Below are 23,757 nucleotides of genomic sequence, written 5' to 3' on the forward strand. Positions count from 1 at the left end.
AGACTTTTAATGACTGAATTTGTCTTTTGTTATTGCCAAAGTGTTTTTGTTTTAAACAGTGAAGGTACTATTTTAGCACATAAAAGCAGAATTAAAGAAAAGATTTCTCTCTTCCCCAAATCCCAGTTTAGTAATATTGTGGATGTGACTTACGATAGGCACTAGAAATGAAAGGGTTTGTTTTGCTTTGGTTTTGAAATTGTGAAAAGAGTGTTTCTTGGCATCACAGAAAATACATTGAGGACAGTGTTCATTTGAGGTAACATGAGAGGCTTTTCGGGGGCTTTGTCAGGAGAAGGAACACCTGCCTTAATTAAGGGAAGAAGAGAAGCTGAAATTTGCTGAAACAGTAGTGGAAATTTGCTGAAACAATAGTGAGCATGGCAATCTTGAGTGCGAGGTAGGGAGGTTTAAAAAATCATCAGTGAATGAACGAAATGAGGAGAGAGGTACTTAAGTCCTAAAAGTGCTAAAAGCTTAATTCACTAAAAATTTAAAACCATTAAATTATGGGAGTAATAACACATTAATTGAAAATACTGTTTTGCGAGCGAACAGAGTATTTGTGAAATTCATATATCAGTTGATTTCACAGTTTGATTTTTACTGTATGGGTCATACCCACAAGAAAATCTTCCTGTGAATAGCACATGAGTTTTGTTGAGTTTTAGGACCGACATCAAGCTCTTCTTTCTGGTCAGGTAATCCCCCCTGGTGGATGCAGTAATCTGGTCCTCACACTGCGGCAGTGGATCTCAAGTAAGAATGCTGTTTTTCTATGGAGAGTATTGCTGCACATAGGCAGGAGCACTCTTTGCATGCAGATGGCATCCTCTTCTGATCTGTGAATGGTAGAGAGAGAAAGGAAGAGTAATTGTAGAAATCATTTCAACCCTCTTCGCTTTGTCCCATTTGGTTTTTTCTTCTTCTCCCAGTCCTTCATACATGTATGTATGTATGTGTACCTTCTGTCTTACATAACGACTTCAAGGTTATTTTTTAAAGAACTTCAGGCATTTCCTGAATGTTTTTGAACCGGTTCACCATTTACCGGTATATTGCTTTTATAGAAGTTGTCTTTGATGAGTTTTTTGTCACATGCCCCACTGAAGTTTCAGTGTACTCAAGCACTAGAAAAGCCAGTATTTGAGCGTCTTTGTTTTCTTTGTTGAGCTGTTTATTTTGCTTTCTTCCCACACAGTTCCCTGGCCTCACTCTGACAACTGCTTTTCTGCATGAATTACATTCCTCGGGGCCGCAAGTCTCCTAATTCTTCCAGTCGATTTGATTCCTGCCTGTGTGATTAGTCCTCTGCTTCAACACACAGTTGGTCTTTGCCAAGCAGGCTGCTTGCTAAGTGCCTTTAACATGAAGACCTAACTACATTTTTTAACCTCATTAGTCTGTAGGGCACTGCTTCATTCCGCCTTAATAACATGGCCACTATTGAATCATCACTTGCTCTAAAACAGGTTACAAAAAGGTTACCTAAGTTGTCTGGTTTTCTTTTTGTATGACTGTGCTTTTGCTGGATAAGCTTTTTTAGCACATGTCCATTTTTAGCATGTAAGTTGCTTTTTGAAAGGAGACCCATTGACTCTACTGAGGTAGATTTGTAATGTTAAGAAATTTCGTATTTGTACGTTTAAAAAGAAACTCAGCACCTATGTAGAAATAGAAAGACTAAGTAATAAAACTAGTAAGAAAATGTGGTTTTGGAAAAAAATGGTAAGAAGGACCCTAAGATTAGCTCAGCTTCTTAGAGCCTGGTGCTAATAACACCAAGGTTGTGGGCTTGATCCCTGTATGGGCCATTCACTAAGAGATGGACTCAATGATCCTTGTGGGTCCCTTCCAGCTCAGAATATCCTGTGAAATTAATACCTATGCTGGTAAGGCTTGGCAGAACTGATAAAAATTTCCTACTTGTTTCAGCTTTAGAATTACAAAGGCCTCATCCTCACCAATTTAAATACAGACTTCTCACCGTAATGCTGGATTTACAGCAATGCGGCCACGGTCTGCCTGGCTTCACTTTGTCTTGTGGGTTCAATTTTTAGCTGAATGTATTGCCACTAAAATTTAGATTTCAGTTGCAAACGTGTATAAACTCGAATGGAAAAGACATTACAGGACTTCCAAATATTGTAGAGGCAGTAAGGGAAAAAAGTTTCCTAAGAAGACAGTGTTACCAGGGAGCCGGGGGAAGAAAGGAGGCACTAGGTCACATGCCACTTGTGATGGTGCATTTGTGCAGTTGCATAGCACAGCCACTCAGATGGTGAGACTTCATGATTAATGGTGTTTATTCTTGACAGAAGCCTCCTTTATTTATCTGCAATACAGTTTAGTGATTTTATCAGTCACCTGAATGAAAAATATTCAGTCATACCAATATTGCAGTGTAAATTGAGTAGAGTCACTTTTTATTATATCTTTCAGCCTTATCATCTGCACAGTAATTTTCTAGCAGGGGTTTGATATAGAAAGGCTGGATTTAGCTGTACTTGACACAAAGCCTCTTCAATTTCCCCTAAAAGTTCAGGCTACTCTTAGAAATGTGTATAAATATATATATATAAAAAACCCTCTTATCCAAGCAATTTCAGGATTTGAAAGACTAAAGATAAAATGCACAAACCTGGATGTGAGAAATGTTGTTCATATGAAAACATCTAATAACTCTGAAGCCACTGGTGAAATGCTCTTTAGTGTTTAAGCTTGTGGCTTAGTGCAGTTCTTTTTGCATGGCTACGTAGTCTGACTTTCTTCTAATCAATCATCATCCAACTCCAATCAGCATACAGGCAGAGCCTATCGTTCATCCTGGGTGTAATTTCAGAGTTGAAGACTATAATGGCCACATACAGCACATTAGTCACTGCGATAACAGCTAGTGGCACTCCTGAGGAAGGGGGAGGACGGGGGAGAAGGGGAATAAAATTCTTCTCATTCTCACAGTGCATTAGTGAAATAGGAGCAAATGTTAAACAAATGTTTATTCAATTAGCTGACTTAACAACATTAAGTGTGAGAAAGCTTCTGACACTTCTTTTTTTTAGGGAGGGGAGGAAGAGGAAACGGAAGGGAGAAAGGGGTACATGAATGCAGTCAGAATTTATATATGCCCACATACACATTTGATGATACCTCTGTGGTTAAACACTTCAGGAGATGGCAGGCTCTGCCTGTAACCTAGAGGAGGCTAAAATTTGAATAGCAAATGAGACCACCTTTAGCGCATCGAAAGAGAATTGCAGAGCAGAGAAGTTTGCTGTAGGAATGCAGCTGGCAATTTTGCTGCCCAGTCTGTTATTACTAACAACAGATAATGAGTAGGCTGTAGAACTTTCAGATTTTTCTACTTCTCTTTGTGCTACAGTATAGTTTGAAGAGGAAATGGTGTGTGGAGGTCCATGGCAGCCTTATTCAAATAACATTTGCTTGGACTGTTCATCTGTTTTATATTCGTGATGATGATTTCTGCATCAAATGCAGCATTGATATATTATCCTCAATATATTAATGACCACAGGTCGGTAGACTTGGAATCAGCTGAAGGCAGGGGAGGAAAAATTTACCAGCACTGAGGTTGGGCTGTGCTATGAAGCTATAAGGTCTTACTTTACTTAGAGTTCATAGAAGTCAGCACAAACTGAGCAAAATAAGGCAATGCTTGGGTAAGGCTCCAGCCAAAGGAAGTGATGAAAATCACATCGTATCTTGTTAGCATTACTTTTATTTACTGTTTACATTACTGCAATGTCCAACAGCTCTGTACAGGATGGGAGCTCTGCTGAGTGTTGTGCAAATACAAGGAGCTCTGCCAGGAAGAGCTCGCAGTTGGACCTCTTTGGCAAATGAACTCTGGTGAGTCAGCACTGGCGGCCTTGGGAGTTACCAGCCCCAGCTGTTTTCCTCACCCTGGGGATTATCCCTTGTTCCTCAGCAGGGTTGTGTGCCTTTGCCCCGTTTACAGTCTGGCAGCTTTGCTCTGGCTCCCTGAAACTGAGCAATGAAGTGGTTAGAGGCAGAGAGATGTGATGCCTGTGCTGGGAGGGGCACCGGCTGGGTAGCTGGGGGCTTACCCAGCTTACATAGCTGCCACAAAATTTGCAAGATAACCTCTGCAAGAAACCTAGAAGGCAAGTGGCATTTGGAGGGAGTAGTTATAGTTGTTCACTTTTTTGTATGTTTGCACCCTTTGTTTGTGCAAGCAAAGAAATTGCCAAGTAAATCCATGTAATCCTCCCCTAGTCACTGATTTCTTTGCAGCATCCTGAGAAAGATTTGGAGAAAGGAGAGGCAAGCTGGGATGCTCTGTATGCAAAGACCAAGTGGGCAGTGTTTTAGAGGAGTGCCAGAGGCAGTGACAATGGTGGGTGGGTGGACAGAAGGAAGAGGAAAAAGAGAGGCAGGTTGTTGTGGGGGAGATTACCATTGTGTGAGGAGGAGAACAAGCAAAATGTCCTTGAGAAATACTGGGAGACACTAGATAGTTTTATTTGCATTTTTCATAATGAAGGAAATAAATCAGTCAAAACTCTATCAGCATACACATTTAAGGAATATATATCAAGATTCCAAGTCGACTTGTGTGATGAAGTGAACGTACCTTTACTCCATGTCATGTGAAGCAGCAGTTGCTTGCTGTAGTCAGTACAGGTGTTACTGTGGGCTGAAGGTCACCAGTGTTACAGGTGACCTTATGTAAACAACATGTTAAATAATGGCATGAATATTCATTGCTTTTCATGACATAAACTCTTCTTGAGGGAATCCACAAGCTGATGGCTGGGTTATTTATGAAGTATTACAAGGAGCAGAGGGTGCATGTAAAAAACCTGGATCTGTGTTCAGGCAGTCCGGCAGTTGAAAAATAGGAATACAGTCACTGACTAAGGATTTAGTGCCCTGATTAATGTAGCCAATTTTTAACTGTAACTACATAATGTTAACACTTCCCAAAGAAGGAAAGGGGAACCAGAGTAATAATCTTTCGCTGTCGGTCATCACATAATTGTCATGCATGATTTCCAGCGCCATGAACATCTCTTGTGCAGTCATTTGTGTCTTTTTTTCTTTTCTGCAATGATATCTTTAAACTTTATGAGGGAGAAACTTTTTGTTCTAACACCAAGTAAGGTTATTTGTATATTTTAGGAATTCACATATCAAAACTGCACACATTTTGGAAGGCATTGTCTTTGCCTCAATGAGAAAATATTAATAACATAGGATCTCTTGATCTGACCTTTCCACTGTAGAACATTTTCTGAGTGCTTTACCACAATTTTACACATGGAGAAACAGCGGATGAGGAAGACAGCAAACTTATGCAAGGTGACAGCCAATAAGTGATGGAAACCAAACCAGAGCCTGTGTACCTTAAACCCTGATCTAGCTCCTCTTATGCATGAACTGCATAGACACTGACCCATTCATGGTTTATTTGAATATATATTTACCGAATGGAAGGTTGCTACCAAAATCAGATTCTGTGACTTACTTTCCCATACTGAGTACCGTTCCAGTGTGAATTTTGGAGGAAAAGTGAGCAAATATTCACTAGGTGTTGGAACATGGAAAACTATATAGGAAATCAAGAGGTTTTTTTTTTTATATTAGGACTTAAACATGTTCTTTTTTTCCTTCTTCTTCATTTCCACCATTAAGAAAATATAGTTAACAGTGCTTACTCTTTTACAGCACTTGAGCTGTTTTACATGAAGTGTGCTCTGACATTATCATGTATTCGAATAATTCTTTAAATGTTCATAATCAATTGCTTAGTTTTCCTAAGTCCAAGAATGTGTTATAGCAGCTTTGAGGCAGTGAGTGATTTTAGGGGAATGAACTGCCTATTTTAAGATGCAAATTCAAAAAAAAAAGTATTAAAAATTATATTATTGATTTCCCATACTATATATTTATGAGTTTGGTTGTTTACCAATTCACTTAGAAGTGCAAAGAGAAAAAGAACTTGCATTTTAAAAATGCTCAGTGCTGGCCTCAATCTCCTTGCATTGAAGTCTCAAAGCTCAATTTTCTTAATATAAAAAGCTTTTATTATTAGCCAGTTATTGACTGCTGGTGCTCAAGATTCAGTCTGTACAAAGAACTGTGGCATTAAACATACAATACAAATTTAACATAGGAGATATTACCAAAGCCATGTGCTTTAGAAGAGGAGTCACTACATACCAAGAAAGTCCTTATTGTTTGTTCATCTTCCAGGATCTACTAGAAATAAAAGTGTTCATGTTTTGTCTGCAGACATCAGAAGAATATTACAGGAAAAGAAAAAAGGAAAAAGAAAAAAGAAAAGTATCATAGGCAGTTTAAAGAGTTTAATATTTTTCAATTCTCCAGGCAGGACTGAATTGAACAGTTATCGGAGAAACAGTGTGGATATCATTGCTGTGAGAGTTATGCCATCAATGGTTGCTCCAGCATTGAATAACGTACTGTTAAATGATTAAATATCGAGGTTTGAACTTTGACACTTTCATAATATAACAAGATGGATGAAAAGGCAATAATAAATTAGGTTATGTTACAATATTTCATCCGACTTCGTTGACAAGCTTTGTTCTGTGAGATAGATTATTGTTCCATCTGTAACCTCAGCTCAGTGTCATATTTACAATGTTATAGTTAAGAATCACTTGCTGTTTTCAATATAAATGTATTTTTCAACAGATTCATAAAAGAGCCATTTAAAAATTTATCAGGACAAAACTTGGCATTAAGATTTCCAGTCCTGGAGTTATAGTTTCCTTTAAAATCAGAAAGGGCTTAAATCACCATGAATTTTTTTTCTTTTTTAAAAATGTTGTGCTTAGAAGAGGCTTTTGCCCAAGCACAGCTTAAAGTTATTTGGAAACGATTTATGACAGATCACTTCTCTAACACCAAACCAGCCTCAGAATTTTCATCCAGATTTTCCTGTGACACAGACCTTTGTGGCTGTCTCGAGTGGCTTTACATCTGCTTCCAGAAAATATTGCTATTGAAGAATGTGCTCTGATGAGTGGCAGGGTCATGGAGCCAGCTGTGTAGTTTTCACAGTTGCAAGCGATACAAGAACAGGGACAATTTGCACTGTATTGATATTTTGGTATGTCTTAAAACAGTTCAAGGACTCCAAAGCAAGCTAAGTACCCTGAGGCCACCAATTGGCCATAATGGTCTTGAGCAGCCTCACCTGAGACCTCTACCAGCACCTCATACACGCAGGAGCCCTTTTAAGCTGAGCTGCCTGATCTGTGTTGTAGGTAGTGCCTATTTTTGGTCCTGTCCTTGGCTGAGCTCATGACCCTCCCTGTAGGTAGCTGTTCTGGATGGAGCCCTCAGAGCCACGGTGTAGTTTGTCTTCTCTCCTGTCTTTGTCCCTATCTCCTTCTGCGCTTGACTGGCCCAGCCCAGACCTGGTTTGTTACTTTGCCTTGTCTCAGACTGCTGATAGACTGTGTTGCCAGCACCTGGCTCTTGTCACTCAGCTCAGATCTGGTGGCATAGGGTGCACTGCTTGTGCATGGCTCCTGGCTTGCCTTCTCTTAGGGAGCAACTGGCCCTTGCTGCTCACCAGCACCCTGAACTGGGTCTCTTTTCTTCCCATCCCCTCCTTCAATTTCTGGGCTAACCACTCTAACTCAGTTACATGCATAAATCCATGTAAGATAGTATCATGGACTTCGGGCTGATCCTCTGCCTGGCTCTTCACTAGGTCTGTATGAATGATATAACTGTATGACTGGAAAAAGTGTTCCTGAATCTTGTCAGTATGGCACTGAGAGGGTGGTTGAAAGGCCTTGTAGTCAACAAGCACTGTGTTGGCTTACCTACCTGGGGACTTTCACCTCTAGTGATAACCAGACAGCAGTATTTCACCTGCACAAGTTGAGTGCTCCATTAGTACCAAAGAAAGGGATAGGATTTGAGTTCAGACAATCTGATCTTCTTCATTGTAAAACTGGCTAACACTTAAGTAAAAAAACAGCCTAAAGTACGTGGTAGGAGCCCCTCTATCCCAGTTCTCTCTGCTTATGGAAAGAATGTGTGACCCTTTCAGGATAATACTAGATAAAGATCTGTGCGTGCAGATCATTTTGAAATACATATAGCTTGTTCATGCTTGCTGCATCATCTCTCAGGTTCCCATGATCTTCCTTTCCCAGTTATAAAGGGGCTGTATGGGCTGAAAAGGAAATTGTACTTCTTAGCTTTTTGTGGTGATTAAAATCCAAGCCGGCTGCTAGGCAGTCTTCTTGTGCAGATTTCATCTGTTGCATCTGTAAGCAACAAAACAAAATGACACACCATTTTCATGACCAATAACTGAAATCTTACATATAGCTCACCTGTGGTTCAGCAGTGGTCAGAAAAAAACATTTAAAAAAACCACTGGCTTCACACGCTTTGGATTTACCATACTCTGCTCACAGCTTCTGAACTGGTGTGACCATGTAAATTTTTAATATTGTCCAGACACCTCTGTAACATTCATCAAAAAAGAAGTGTCATGACTAATAGGAAAAAAATACACCTGTTTGCCCTTACACTGATCTCACTGCCTCAGCACGTGTGAGCCATTCGCCTGCTGAGTAGTTGAGATTTCCCAGAGCATCGGAGTCGGGACAAGAAGAAGCTGGCAGGCTGGATGTAAGTGGGGAGTGGGAAGTCTTGTGTTAGATATGGAAGCTGTGTGGCACGCATGATATTTTGCCTCTTTAGCAGCGAGCAGGAAGGCCTTCTGGACAGAAAGGAGGAGACTCCTTCACAGCCAGCCCTGTTCTCTGTTCCTTCTTATTTATGTCAGGGTTGTAGATATAATCAAGGCTACTGAGAAAATAATAAAATCATCCTAATGTAACAGGATAAAAATTAGTGATGAAACACAGCCATAGGATCTCTTTTACACACAAACCTGGAGATCTCCAACTTCAAGTATGTACTGAAAGTATGATAGGCTTTGTATTAAATTTGAGTTGAGTTTGGAGGATCTCTAGGAATAGACACAGGGGACCCAATTCAGAAAACAGCATGCATCTGCTTCGCTCCCTCCCTAATGTTTTCTGAGTATGTCATTTAACAGGAAAACCCCTGCACAGGAGAGGATGCAGAGCAAGTTCTCCCTCTCAGGCTTTACAGGTGAGGCAGAAATTTTCAAGCAGTATCACTGAAAATCTCCTTGCCTCTTCTTATGCTGAAGCATCGTTGCATCCCATGAAGTAGCGTCAGACCCAAGGCACACCACCATTTGCCAGGACACACAACTAGATCGTAGGACGTTTGGCTAAAGAGTCCTGAGTTTGAAGGAGAGTCTCCAGCTTTTTACCTTGCTCATGGCAGCAGAGTTGGACTAGATGACCTGTAAAGGTACCTTCCAACCCAAACGATTCTGTTGTTCTATACATGTGAAATAAAAACTATTAGGGGATAGACTGCCAGCCAAATCTGAAGATTTGATTTACTCGTCACTGAATGAGTGTCTGCAGAGCCACTTCTGGGCTGTACTGTTTGCTGTTTACAGAACAAAAGTCATTCTTTAGTGGTACACAATGAAGTTGCAAAGCAACAGTAAGGGTGTTTGGCTGCACCCTTTCTAAAAGTCACATTTTAGTTTTAAGGAGGGAGTTAATACTTGTGAAAGATGTTCATAGTGAAGTTTAATCACAGAGGGGAAGGAAAGGAAGAATATGTGACGTTTATTGGAATAAATCAGGATGACTCAAACTGTGGGACTGAGAACAGAAGAAGGCATGAGAGAAAAGGGGTCTTTGGGGAAAGGAGGCTCTGGAAACAGAGGATTGAGAGAAGTCTAGTCTGAAAGTGAACAGAGAAGTTAGAAGCATGTTAAAATCAGATGCTGGAGAGAAACTGAGACACATCAGAGTCCAGAGCTGGGAATTCTGTGTGGAATCTGATGACTATTTTTGCCTCAGATAATACTGTTTATATGTCTGCTGTTGATTGAAGTTACCCAGGTCAGTGTCCTTTCCCTAGCATCCTTAGAAAACTGAGGAGCTCAGAGGAGCAGACAGAGAAAGAGGCAGGGCTGGGAAGAAGGAGAAGCGGTTGAGTCCTGGTGTCCTTGAATGGCTCCTGTTGGATACGGAGAGAGAAGCTGACAGCCTGGCTCTTAATCTTGCTCCTGCAGCAGCATTTGGCTTTTGGCCAGCTGGAGAGTGAATCACTGAGGTTGATACAGACTTTCAGCCTTCTTGCATAAGCATTTGAACAGTTTTCTGTTCAATATGCACCAGATGAGGCCAGGGCTTCTTCCTGCCTTCATGGTTTTTGTGTTCCTAACTCTGAGTTGAGATCACATTAAAAAAAAATAAGACTTGTAAAATGAAATCCAAACTTAGTTTCTTTGTTAATCTTGTATTAAATTTGCTATACTGCTGTATTTTCCTCACTGCCAGGATGGGAAACTCACTCTGTAATGTGATACTCAGCTGTAGTATTTTTGCTTCCTACATCGCCATGAGTTTTAAAGCTCCTGTCTACCACATTTGGCATCATAGGGAACCATGAGACAGCAAATGCTCCATGGCTGGTGCAGTTTCACAGTAGCAAGATTAAAGATGCGCTTCCACTGTAAAACAAAGGTACTTTAAAACCATGCAGAGAAAAAGTTCTCTGAAAAAAGATGTCTGTTTTGCACGATGGTGGAAAATGCCTTCTGGTTTCAGGTTCTCGGTACATTTTAAATATGGTGAAGGTGTACTAGTGAGGGGTTAGGCTTCATCTGGGTCACTTGCTTGGGTGCCAAAGGAGTGATTGCACAGCTGGTACCTGCTGCACAGAATGAATGCAGCTCTCTAACAAACTTTGGAGCTAGGAGGTAATTTCATATGGGAAGGCTAAACAGGCTTACCTTGTAGAAAGCTGTAGGAAGGCAAGAAGCAAAAAAGTCAAATAGGGAAGGGAAAAGGAAGAGTAAAACACATCAGGAGAAATCTTCATTCTTCAGGTTTTATGAGCTCTCATGGATTTAGTAGCAGGGAAGCTGGCATCATGTTAGGAATTCATGACTTTGATCACTGCCCCACTCATATTGCTAGCATTTCTGAGCTGATGGCAGGGTAGAATTGGCTCCTACATAAGATTATGTTCTGTTGGCCTTTTAGGTGATGACAACTACCTCCATTGATCATGTTATGTGTATGGTAAAGGAAAAAAATACATTTCTTGTTTGATTACTCCTTGTAAGCCAACAGCATCAAAGGAACAGCCTGCCCTCACTGCTCTCACAGCTGCTGCCTGTGTCAGTGCTGTATATATGCTAAATTAATTGGAAAAACAGGGACAAAAAGGCATTTAGTTCGGGTCAACCAGTTGGACTACAGCAAATGCATGACAGGCTTAATCATTGTCTTTTGCCAAAGAGCACGTTGGCAAGGGCAGGCACTCCAACCCCCTTCTGATGAAAACTGGACTTTTTCCAGTGCCTTTGGAGATGGGATGCTGTTAGAGAAAGGTCTCCAGGCAGATCCCAGACGCTGTCATATTGACAGGGTGGGTTGATGGGGAGGGTTACGGCAGGTTATTTATCTTTTGTCAGCTGTGAACTCAGCTTTCAGCTTTGGTTCATCACAGCTTCACACACATAGCATGAGAGGGCACCACAGCTCTCCCTTCACAAAAATGAGATAGTTAATAATGGGGTCTTTTTAAAAGGCATTGGTCTCTGGCACCATGCTAAAAACAAACATATGTGGCAATCTTTCTTCCTTTGCCACCAAGTTTTGTGTATTTCTAATGGGAAGGGACAGCAAAAAAAAAATGGTCCAAAGGAGCATACAGTCTTAGTAGTTTACAAAGCTTGGGTTTTCTGGGATTATTTCTATATAAACATGCATCTTGGACTTTCTGGAAAAGTTAGATGGCAAATGAAAGGAGTGGATGCAGTGTGGCTCTCAAAGCTCCTTTTTCAATAGCCACATGGTTTTGAAGATGTAAAGGATTCAGTATGTCTTCCATATTTCAGTAAGAATTACTACGTAGTATACAGGGTGCATATTTCATACTAATTAAAGTGATTTTCTCTTAAACTCCTTGGAGAAAAGGTATTGAGGGATGTAAAGATTAAACCAAATATAAAATCATGTTAAAATTGGTCAGAGAAATGTTGGTAATAATCAGTACAGAGAAGAATTAATTTCCTATCCTTTTTCTTTCCAGGCAGTTGACTTCAGTACATGTGCAACTTAGTCATTATTCTTCAAGAAATGAATGTTGTGTTGCCTTTACAATATTTTTCTTTATTGCATACATAACCTGACTGGTTTTTGTTTATTTTTGTTCCTTTTTTCTTCCAGGCCTTCTGCCTTATCTAGTAGCCCAACATACTCAGAACTTCCATTCCTTAGAATTTCCCCGCACCGAAATCCTGCTGCAGCATCAGAATCTCCCTTCAGCACACCTCACCCATACATTAACCCCTACATGGACTACATCAGGTCCCTGCACAGCAGCCCGTCCCTCTCCATGATCTCAGCAGCCCGTGGACTCAGCCCAACAGACGGTGGGTTAAGATAGGCTTCCTGTTTTCTGTCATTGTAGCAACTTAAGTTATATTAATCTTGTCAACATTTTTCCCCCTTGTTCAAAGCAGCTTCAGCAGATTTGTCAGACATATTCATTATGTCATAAATGTTTCAATACTTCATCAGCCGATCATGGCTCATTTGTACATCTCACAAACGTTGAAACTTCAGGGAGAAGGAAAAAAATAAGCCTATCCTCATTTAAAATTTATGCTGGAAGGGTGGTGTATGTCTTGTGATATCTTTTGTTTGTGGAGCTGACCTGGGGTGTGATTCTGATCTCCCAAAAAATCCACTGTATCTGCACTAAATTGAGCCAGATTCTTTTTGAGTGTACATCAGTGTATAACTATGGAGTTCTTCAGGTGCAAAAGTCTTGTTAATTAAAATAGTATTTTTCAATCATACAAAGCATGCACTGGCTCATTATACTTAGTAGTTCTATTAAAGTTATGTAGAATTATTTCAGTTTATCCTAGCCAACAATATGGCAAAATGAAATGATGCTCATGTAGAAATGGCTGATGATCAGGACTGTCCCTTTTAGTCTAAATGGTGGGCAGTATACTTGAAATATCGATGCTTTAGGTCTTGGTGTGATCATGGCTATAACTTTCCAGGTTATTTGGGTTGAAGTGAACTTCCGTGATCCCTCTTGTCATTATTCTGGCACATTTCCTATTCATTTCAGTGGGAATTTTGCTGAAGTGAGCCATGAACAGAGTTGCAAAAGGACTGTCTTGTTAGTAGTAAGTTTTTCAATAATAGAGTAAGCAGTTTGACATTTCAAAATTGTAGCATTTGCTGAAGAGAGCTAAAATATAACATATTCAGGAACAACTATGTAGTGAAGGTAATTAAACTGTTACTTTAACTATGGGAAAGATCTTCCCAGTGTATTCAGAAACTTACCAAACAGAGTTAAACTGCCTTTAGCTGAATTTGAAAAATGAGCGGTGCACCCTATCCAAACGGATAACTAATTAATCCTCGCTTATCAGAATATATACCTTTACAGTTAATCCATTAGTTATGGGCACATATTCTTATGAGAATAAATTTTAATGACCTATTGTCAGTCAAGGTATATGGCATGCACATAGGGCTTTCCTAGCAGCACTTTGGATGTTGCATGAATTCTTGCTAATTCTGCCCTTTTTGTTTCGGCCCAAATGTTTAAAAAATATTTTAAAGGAACAATTTTAATGCTGAGAAATGCAAGTTTTGACTTTGGAAGCTTTGGAGCTTTCGATATAGGATAAACATGATTGAGCTATAATGTAATGGCATAAATTGGGAAAACTATTGTGATGTATATTTGAGCTTTTTCACAGGAGCTAATATGCAGAACGCTTTGCTATCTTTCCTTCAGTACTCTTCGGGTCACATTCCTGCAGAATTTCATTTATGCTTAAGGTATGCTCCAGTTGCACATACAAAGGAAGGTGTGAAGGAAACCACCCATCACAGAACATTATGACATTAAACTGTGTACATTCTTGGTCTCAGGTACATCACACTGAATTCACTTGCAGAGATGTAGGCACATAGGGCTTTCTGAGATACACTGGGATATCTGATCTGGAATCCAACTGACACTCCAGAAAGGCAGAGATCTCCCAGAGATGTCTCAGGGTAGAATTTGGTTCCAGATTCTGGCACTTAAATGTAGGTGTCTAGAGTATAGAAATCTGTCTATGATCTCAGTGTGCTGCTTTGCCCTTGTAGTCCAGTGAGTTCTAGGTACTGCAGCCTTTAGAGAACTGGTACTAGGTACTGCAGGAAGCTTTAGAGAACTATTCAGTTCCCCCAGTATGGACACTTGCATGTTAGCAGCTGAATCTGGAGCTCCGTCATAACTATGGTGGTGCTACAATTTGTCAGTGTACAATGTAGGTGTTTGATGACAGTTCAGCTGCCTTAACTCCAGCTGCCACCTTAGAAAGACAGTTTTCTCCTCTAAGGCCTGTCTCAAACCTGCCAGCCTGGTATACTGACAGGCTTTCAGATGGCACAAGACAATCAGGTAATTGAGTATGCTCTGTCTCAATACTCATCCCCTGACCTTGATCACTGACTGTATGCACAACCTTAGCCTGTCATAAGTATAAGCAAAATTGACTAGTTTAAGAGTCTTTCTTCGAGTTTTAAACAAATACATATTACTACTCTTTTAGTGTAGGCTCACAGCTTGATCAGTTACCTAGTCTAGGTGTCGTGCAGCATCCAACGAAAATACAGTAAGTAACTTGATTAAGGCATTGAAAATATCTCAGTCAAACTACATGCTATTGAAAAGCTGCAAGTTTGTTCTCTGGAATCCAGAGTTTGTTGTATGATCAATCAAGTATACAATGAAATACTTTTGTCAGATATGGGTTGCTTGGATCAGATAGTCAGAGTCATGGCTTGAGCGCTGCTAGAGTGCAAATAAAAAACTTCCGTGATTTAAAGGGGTACCTGCATATAATGTACTAATAATGTAATGGACACCATGGCTTAAGTTGTATAGCATTTGAACTGTGAAAACTTGGAAGTTGTTACTGCTCTTCTGAAAGTCACAGTGAGATTTCTCTTGCTACTCTAATTGCTTGAGGCCAGTTAGATAATTAGGTCAGTGTACTATTGGGCTCAGACTCACAGATCTGGGGATGGCCAGGAGCCAAAACAATCTGGAACATAACAAAGAGCAGTTTCACATTCATTACAAGTCTTGCCAGCTGTAATTTACGACTGCCACAGCAGCTGTAATGGTAGACTGTCTTTCTGTCTTGTCACTTCACCTGACCCAGCAGATTTGGTGGGCCAGGGGTGGCTGAGGACTCCTCTGAGGATTTGGAGCAGGGGTACGGAAGGAGTCATCAGTGTATGTAGAGGAGAGTGCTCAAATGAAGCTCAACAGCGTCTGTGGTGCAGAAGCAAATGTCTCCTCTTGTAAAAAAAGCAGGAACAAGGCTGAAGCTACCCAGGAATAAACAGTAGAAAATTCAGGGATGCGGGCCTTCCCATTTACCCTTCATTTACCCTTCATGCAATACATCATTTACTAGGCTAATTTTTTATGTTTGAGGAAGATAGTAAGAAATGATCTTTAAAGAGCACCAGAGCATTTCTTGGCATATGGAACATTTAGTAATGCAATTATGTGCTTACTATGTTTTCTGCAGCAGTTCATTTTAAAGTTTGCAGCCAATGTTATTGTTAGTTAACCCAGACACTTATGTCAGAAAGCTCAGGAAGTATTTTGAGTGTGTCTGGAAAGATACCATGGTTGCCTACTACTGTAAAACTTTAAAATCAGTGATTTAGTGTGAGTTATTAATCTTTTAAAATTTGGCCTGAATAATTTCTTTACTATTTCACAGAAAGTGGAAAGATTGTCTTTAATTGTAAAATCAATTTGTAATTTGGAAAAAATATCAACAACCCTTAATTTATCTCAGCTCATTTTTATGCCATTCCCATTCCTGTCTGATGTACTTCTATATTTCCAAACCTTTCCTGATATAGGTAATATTTAACATTTTAACATCAAAAACACATTCTTTCATTTTATTTGGTAAAAATAAAGATGGATTATACACTTCAGGAATCTGTTTCTAAATAAAGTTTTCTCCAAACTCCAATGCCATGGTTACCTCCTTTTAATGAAAAAATGTTGATTCTTTGCTTTTAAGGCTTGCATTTAGGATCTGATTCTCTAATGAAAATATAAATTTTCCTGTGTAAATAACAGTAATCAGGTTAAGTAGATAATTCAAAGAATTTCAGCCTAAAATTTTATTTTCATTCAGGATTCAGATTGCTGAGATTAAAGAAAAATCTCATTAAATTGTATGAAAGAATATTAAAAAAATCTGTTGGGGTGTAGCCCATTAACCTAAGGAAACTGAAGTGTTTTGGGCAAACTTACATACCATCTTCTGCTGGCCAGAATGTAAGGAAATTTAAACTGTTTTGCAAGTGGGACAAGTAGAGAGCAGAGAGGAAGGCTGTTCACTTCAGACTGGATAGCAACTCAGAATCAGGATCAAGGAGAGGGAGCTCAGCTTATTTTATGAGCTCTTGAAATGACCCTCTACTTACAGTAGCATCTGAAGCCTGCAGAGAGGAGATTGTATTAAAATTATGTTCATTTTTGTATTTGTCCAGGGTTGCCCATTAGTTGAAGACATGCTTGAAAACTGCAGGGGAACAGAAAGCTAGCTTGGATGTTATTTTTACAGGAGAGAATGGCTAATATAAGTCATTATCAGAGGACTGCCTCACTCATAACCTCACTGATGGGATGTAGAGCCTATCCAGGCTGTGGTTTCGGCTCTGCAAACAGGCTTGTGTGTCAAGTATATTTATATATGAACTTTGAAGGATGGAATGGCTGTATTCATTGACTTCATCTGTCCTCCTATGTTGTTCCTAGACAACTATTATTTGTCCTGAAAACATGCTTTACCTCTGTTTACTCATTAGCATAGACACAAAGGGACACTGTGATTGAGAATCTTCTAGTTCCCTAAGTAAAGACTCCAGAAAGTTGAATGCTTATGGACGTTCAGCCACATTGTCACCTTACAGACAGATTCCTTTGTGCCAGGGATGAGGTAAATGGAAATAAAACTCTAGGAAGGTTTTCCTGCTTTTTTATGTAACTAAATAAATCATACTAGTTTCCATTGCTGTCAGCCTGTCACTTTTTGAGTCACTTAATAATAAATATAAAAACATGAGATCACCAAGCTCGTTAATATTTTCTGCCTTGCTGTTTTTTGAATGGTGTCCTTACAGTATGATTGGTTGAAATATATTGACCAGGGGTGGCATACTGCAGACGTTGCATTACATTAAAAAATAAACAAGCTGTTTTAATAGCCAGAGAAACCAGCAATGTGGTAAAACTTTCCTTCTTGTTTATCTTACATCACTAATGGTACTTTTATGTTGGCTTTTTTAGCTCCACATGCTGGCGTCAGTCCAGCTGAATATTATCATCAGATGGCTCTGTTGGCAGGCCAGCGCAGCCCGTATGCAGACATCATTCCTTCAGCTGCCACTGCAGGAGCCGGTGCTCTTCATATGGAATATCTTCATGCCATGGATAGTAAGTGATATTTTCTAGAAATTTAGGCAGTCCTACAAAGGGAACCACATGGATTGTTCGTGGTCTGACCCAAAAGACTTCAGCACTGATAGAGAAGTGGGAGTCAACATAAGCCTCCTCATGAGGCTGGAGGACCAGAGAATTGATTGCCAAATGTACAAGGGTTATGTCAAGCCTAAAAGTAAACTTTGAGAGAAAGTAGAGAGAGGCTCAGGACTGCTCCTGCAAACAGGTTATAAATTTTATTTCCAGCAGGACTTGAGTGCTTTTGAAAATGTCCTTTTCTATTCACAATCAGTAACTCACTTTCATAGTTAGGCTGAGTATTTCCCTGATGAGCTCTCTGTTAACAGAAAGTTTACATCTGTTTTTCAGTTAGAAGAGTATATCCCCCACCTTTTTAGAGAGTGCTCGCTGTGCTTACAAGTTGTGTATCGTAGACCAATACACTTTGAGACCACTTGTAAGGTAAAGCAGTTTGAATTCTCAAAGATCCTTACTTAGTTTTCCATAATATTAAGAGCCTTTCTCTGCCCACCCAGCATCTTTCAGTCCTCTAATCTGTTTCCATTTCTCTGTTGAAGGAGGAAAACAGAGGACCCTGATCCAAACTGTTTGCTACTGCTGCTTTTGATCAACCAGAAAGGATTATGCAGAGTACTCCCCTCTAGTCATAGATGCTTACATACTTTTCAGGATATACTCTGTTCCTTCCAATGAGGGAAATAAAAAGATGGTGACAAGAAAAGGTGGTTCTTGATAGTACAGACCAATACAGTAGCGATAGACCACCTTGTTTTCCCACAGATTTTTAAACTTTATGTTTTCATGCAGTTTCTTCTTCCTGCTGCTGGCTGCATGCCATAGTTGCTGATCTCAAGGAGTGTGGGAGTTGGGAGGTTCACCTCTGGAATGCATGGGAGTATAGATAGCTAGCCCTGCAGAACATATGCTTTGGAGTGTGAAGTAGTTAAACGACCAACAATTTTTAAAGAATCAGGCAAGACAGATAGTTATGAAACTGGGCAGGAAAGCTATTTTCATTCTGTTATTTTGATAGTGAAGGATTTTTTTTAATTCAGTTTCTGTTGTCAGTCGCACTGCCCTGGAAGCATGCATGAAGAATTTACAGTAACATAACATACCTTGAGCCCACTTCAGAAACACAAACTCACACAAGTAGTCTGGACTTAAACCAGAAATTACTGTGAAGGCTTCAGTACTTGAAAACTTAAGAATATGATACTTCCTTATTTGGATTTTGAGAGGAATAGAAAAGATGAGGCATGCTGCTAAAGCGTTGGATGCATATTAATAATATCTTGCAGAATAGAAACTCTGCTATGCATGGTTCAGGTAATGTAAATTTGCTGCTGTGTTCCAGTTACAAGGACAAATCCCCAGCTTGTCCCCAGCTTGTCCAGTCATCCAGGGCATGACTTCATTGGTGTAAAAGGATCATAGAATCCTAGAATAGTTTGGCTTGGAAGGGGACTTTGAAGGTCATCTAGTCCAATCCCCCTTGCAACGAGCAGGGATATTTTATATTTTCAATGATTTTGGTTCCTATTGTGAGAGAGTGTCTGAATGCATCTAAGTAGCAGTACCAAACCACATACTTGGATGCGGATTTGATTGAATGTGTTTATTCAGCCTTTAGAAAAAGTGAATACCAGGATGTATGCCAGAAAACAAGAAAAACAGAAGACATTGCAGTACTCATACAAATAATGGCATTTGCACGAGGATCTTCCTGTGTTAGTAGAGATTGTGTATGCTGTAATCTACATAGAATTGCAGCTTTTGCATCCCAAGAATGTTATCTCCTCTTACTTGAGGGGAAGTATTTTGACCTTTGCTGATAAATTCAGCCCATTCATAAAAGGTACCTAAACACCATCTCTAATAAGGATATTTGTGGTCACGAGCTTTAGCTATAATATATTTGAAATGCACGCTTTAATTTGTTTTGTGTTTGTTTTTAAAAATTAAGATCACACATTGGAGATTCATTATAGCAGCAACTTTTCAATTAGGCATTATTTCAGAGTTAAAGACAAAAAATGTGTAGCACTATTATGCAAATGGGTTATTTTTAAACAGTAAATAGAAAATTAAAATAAGAGTGAATCCTAGTAAGGTCACACAGCTCACCTTCTATATTTGATGAGAATGTGTTTAGTCAGGCAATAGCTGCTTTTATCTAAATAGAGTATGCATTTACCCTTTTCCTTTGTAAAAACTAATTAAAACTATCTTAACTTGCATGGGTATACAGTAAATTAATTGTCATTAAGTAGGAATGTGAATGTCCTATCATTCATCATGCTAAAGAAAACTCCTTTCTTCTTTGTCAGATTTTTAGATTAGAAACAAGAACAAAACAATTAGCAGGAAGCTGATATTAAGACTTTTAAAAAAACAATAAGAATGCCCATGTATGCATTTAATAACAAAGTGCAGTGATCAATGCAAAGCAATCCCATTTGTTTGTATCTTTCTTCTTAAGGATTTGTATGGTGATCTTAAAAGTACTCTTTCGCCTTTGCCCAGGCTTGTCAAAGGAAACAGAAGAGACATGAGTAGTTTCCCTCATTATCTGCTATCAAATTCTGAGCAAGTTGACTCAACTGACTGAAAGGCTGCTGCTCATTTATTCCGCACAACAACCAAATAGATGCAAACAAGACATTGTTCTTCTTTTGTGAAGCAAGTCTGTCTCCTAATTGTATGTTTATACAGCATCTTGCACAGAAATTTGGAATCTCTGCCCCCTTCTGTAGTGCAAATAATTCCAACACCAGCATGCACTGGGTTCCAAAGCGTGTTACGTACAGTTTGTGTAGTTTGGGGACTTTTGTTTTGCTCTTTTGTGGTGCTGGAAAACTGATTTCAAAATGGGGATAAGAGTGGAAGAAGTGTTATTCAGAAGTTAAATCTTGCCTAAAGAGCAGTAGATTTCTTGAAGCTCTGAACTTCACTGTCCATGAGCTGTCTAATACATTGAGGAAGAGTAATGTCAATTGTAATTTTCTTCATCCTGTCCTGAGTGCTATGAAAAGTGGGCCAAAATTTTCTTTGTTGCTATAAAGCTTTTCTGCAGTTTTGGTGGCCAGAGGCCCTGAGCATCTTCTTATTTGTTCTAAAAAAGTGAGATTTGCTACCTTTAAGTATAACATCAAAACAACTAGGAGGGGAGTAGATGCAGAAGATACAGTACTACAGTAGCAAGAACTGAAATTGCTTGTTGTGGCTGTAAAGATACTGTATGCCAGTGCAGTTTTGATAGCAGCATTTTTCACTTGCAGAATATGTTCTAATCTTTTAAATGGTGTTCAGTGGAAGCCAAGCGTGTTACCTGACGTTTCAAGATTCCCTCTGAGAGTATTAATATCCTCACTGTGATTAACCTTTGCCTATGCTCACTCAGAATAGGAGGTTTCTCCTTTTCAAAGTATCCAGCATTGACCTACCCCTGTTGGCATTAGAGAGACACTGGTAGTAACCCAATTGATCTAAAGAGTTTCACCAGCTCTGTTGGGCTGACCTTGGCTGGATACCAGATTCCCACCAAGCTGTTCTATCACTCCTCAGCTGGGCAAGACAGAGAAAATAAGATGGAAAAAAACTCGCAGTTTAAGATGAGGCACTTTACTAAAGCAAAAGCAAAAGGTTGTGCATGCACAAGGAAAGACAAAACAAAAACATTTATTCTCTACTTCCCTTCAGCAAGCAATGTCTGTCCACTTCCCGGGAAGCAGGGCTTCAGCACGCATAGCAGTTGCTCTGGAAGGCAAACGTAAATAATGAATGCTCCCCTGCCCCCCCCCCCCGTTCTTAGCCTTTATGTGCGAGCTGGCATCATATGGTATGGAAGGTCCCTTTGGTTAGTTTGGGTCAGCTGTCCTAGTTGTGTCCCCTGACAGGATCTTGCCCACCTCTAGCCTACTGATGGGGGGCGGAATGTTGGACTGACAGTGCTGATGCTGTGCCAGCACTGCTCAGCAGCAACCCAAACACTGGTGTGTTATCAACAACTTCCTAGCTACCAATGCAAAGCACAGCACTGTGAGGGCTGCTGTGGGGAAATGAAGTCCAGCTCAGCCGGACTCAATACACCAACCCAAAGAGTTAAACCAGTGTGAGGAGCTTTGGTCTGGGTTTGATTTCTGTTTTTCAGGCACAGTTGGAGAATGAGGGTAGAGTATCAAAGCTATTCCTTTTCCTCTAATACTGATGACAGATGTATCATTTTGAAAACTAAGACAAAGTTTATGATAAACTTTCATGAAGTGAAAACAAATTTTTTACATGTTTGTAAACAGAAACCAGAAGAAAAAGAAAGAAAAGAAGGTTTATCTTTAAAAAAACCCCTGAGACTTCCCATATTCACAGCCTCCAACAAAAACTAGTGCCTGAGACATGTTCAAAGAAGTTTGATTTAAAGGGATGTAATAAAAGAGGTTTGATGAAGTTTGATTTAAAGGGATGGAATAAATGATACATGTCTGAAGATTGCCTTATAAATGATTAAGCAATGCTAAAAACTTCAACTCAGAAATCAAATTCATGGGCAAATTTGCTGGATGGCATATTCCATTTTTGAAATTTATGATGGAGATAGATATCTGTTATTTTAGAATTGATCTCCACCTCAGAATAAGATCTTTTCTTCTGGCACCTGCTGGATTTTTTGTCGGCACACTCAAGTCTTTACTGTCAACTACTGACTTCTTATTTCTATAATGTCTACACCAAAAAGGTGACATTTCTAAACATATCTTCACTGTCAGCTTCCATTTGCATGCTTTGCCAAAGCTGATGGTCTTTTATTAGCACTTGCACAGAGGTAAATGGATTTTTAGTGAATCAGTGCTCCTGGATTTTTTGATTTTAAAGGATTATCAAGTAGAGAATGTAGTACTTTGCTGGGAGAACATTGTGAGCAGATGAACGTCTCAAATTGCTAAATAAATATCGAAGTGTTTGTTTTTAAAATAAATGCTTGGCAAGGCTAGACAGTTTGGTTTAGTATTCAGAAGCACTGACAAATTGTGACGTATTCCTTTTCATAGTGGCATACTAACTAAAGCGTAACCGATGTTATGCTAAATGCATGGTTTAGCAAATGTCCTATCATGAGTGGTCAGCTCATGCTTAAGGCTTTTTAAGCATGTGAAAACTAATTAAACCACAAAGATCTGAAAAAACAGTAATTCCATTTAATTGTATTTTCTATTTTGAAAGTCGTGGTCTCCCTTGAAGTGAATCACCCTCTCCAGTGGTCAGACTCTGTAGAGCTCTTACTTGGTCTCAGCTGTTGGCTCCTGCTGTGAAGCAGAAATATTCCCTTTCTGCAGGATACTGTTAGCCCTTAAGAGCTTGTTCCTTTCCCAGGTGGATGGAGGGGACTGCCAAATTCCCAGATTTAGATGGGGCCTGAAACAGGTGATGTCTGGAGGAAAAGAGGAAGCTTGAGACTACTGTGTGATGTGGCTGAAGCCCAGCTGGGAGTGTCTTTCTCCATCACTGGCCGCAGATCTGGTGCATCCAGAGCAGACACAGGGACGCCCTGGCAGCAGCTAGCAGGCAAGGGGAAGGTGTAATGAGCACTGGGCAGGGCTGCAAGAGCCATAGCATGACTTAGGCAAGGGATGGGTTCAGCCCAGAAAGGGCAAGGAGGGGGAGGAGTGAAGTTGTTGCAGTTTTTGAGACTCTGCAGGGCACTGCAGGGAGTATAATGCCTGCACTTAGCTATCCCCTTGTAAAACCATGATAACCTAAAAAGCACTTCAATTGTATCCTCATCTGGGGCAAATTACATTACAAGCACTAACTTCAGAGGCACTGTTTTAGTTCATTCTGGCTGAACAGTCAGCAGAGGAGAGTTGTGGATGAAAGATATAAGTACAAATTATTACTATTTTTGTTTTACCATGACATGTATATGGTATTTCTTTATTAAATATGTTGCAGTTTCTTAGAGCTGCTGATCACTGTTGTTTCTTATTTTAGCACAAATGAAAGATCTCTGCCTCTGAAAGACATGAGGCACAACACTAATAAAATATCAAGCAGACGCAGTACAATAGCAAGCTCCTA

At 39.7% G+C, this 23,757-nt stretch overlaps 1 protein-coding gene across 3 annotated transcripts in view; it reads left to right on the forward strand.

Annotated features, from left to right (window-relative positions):
- Positions 1–23,757, forward strand: part of GLI3 (GLI family zinc finger 3) — a 210,038-nt gene that overhangs the window by 124,962 nt on the left and 61,319 nt on the right. For all 3 annotated transcript variants that reach the window (XM_027710129.2, XM_039378407.1, XM_027710130.2), the window contains 2 exons: positions 12,330–12,535; positions 17,509–17,655. In XM_027710129.2, coding sequence (XP_027565930.1) covers positions 12,330–12,535; positions 17,509–17,655 — 353 coding nt within the window. The remainder of the gene's footprint in view (positions 1–12,329; positions 12,536–17,508; positions 17,656–23,757) is intronic.

This window comes from Pipra filicauda, unplaced genomic scaffold (genome assembly GCF_003945595.2).
Source record: "Pipra filicauda isolate LSUMZ 115617 unplaced genomic scaffold, ASM394559v2 scaffold137_size4652046_pilon, whole genome shotgun sequence".
Classification (NCBI taxonomy): Eukaryota; Metazoa; Chordata; class Aves; order Passeriformes; family Pipridae; genus Pipra; species Pipra filicauda.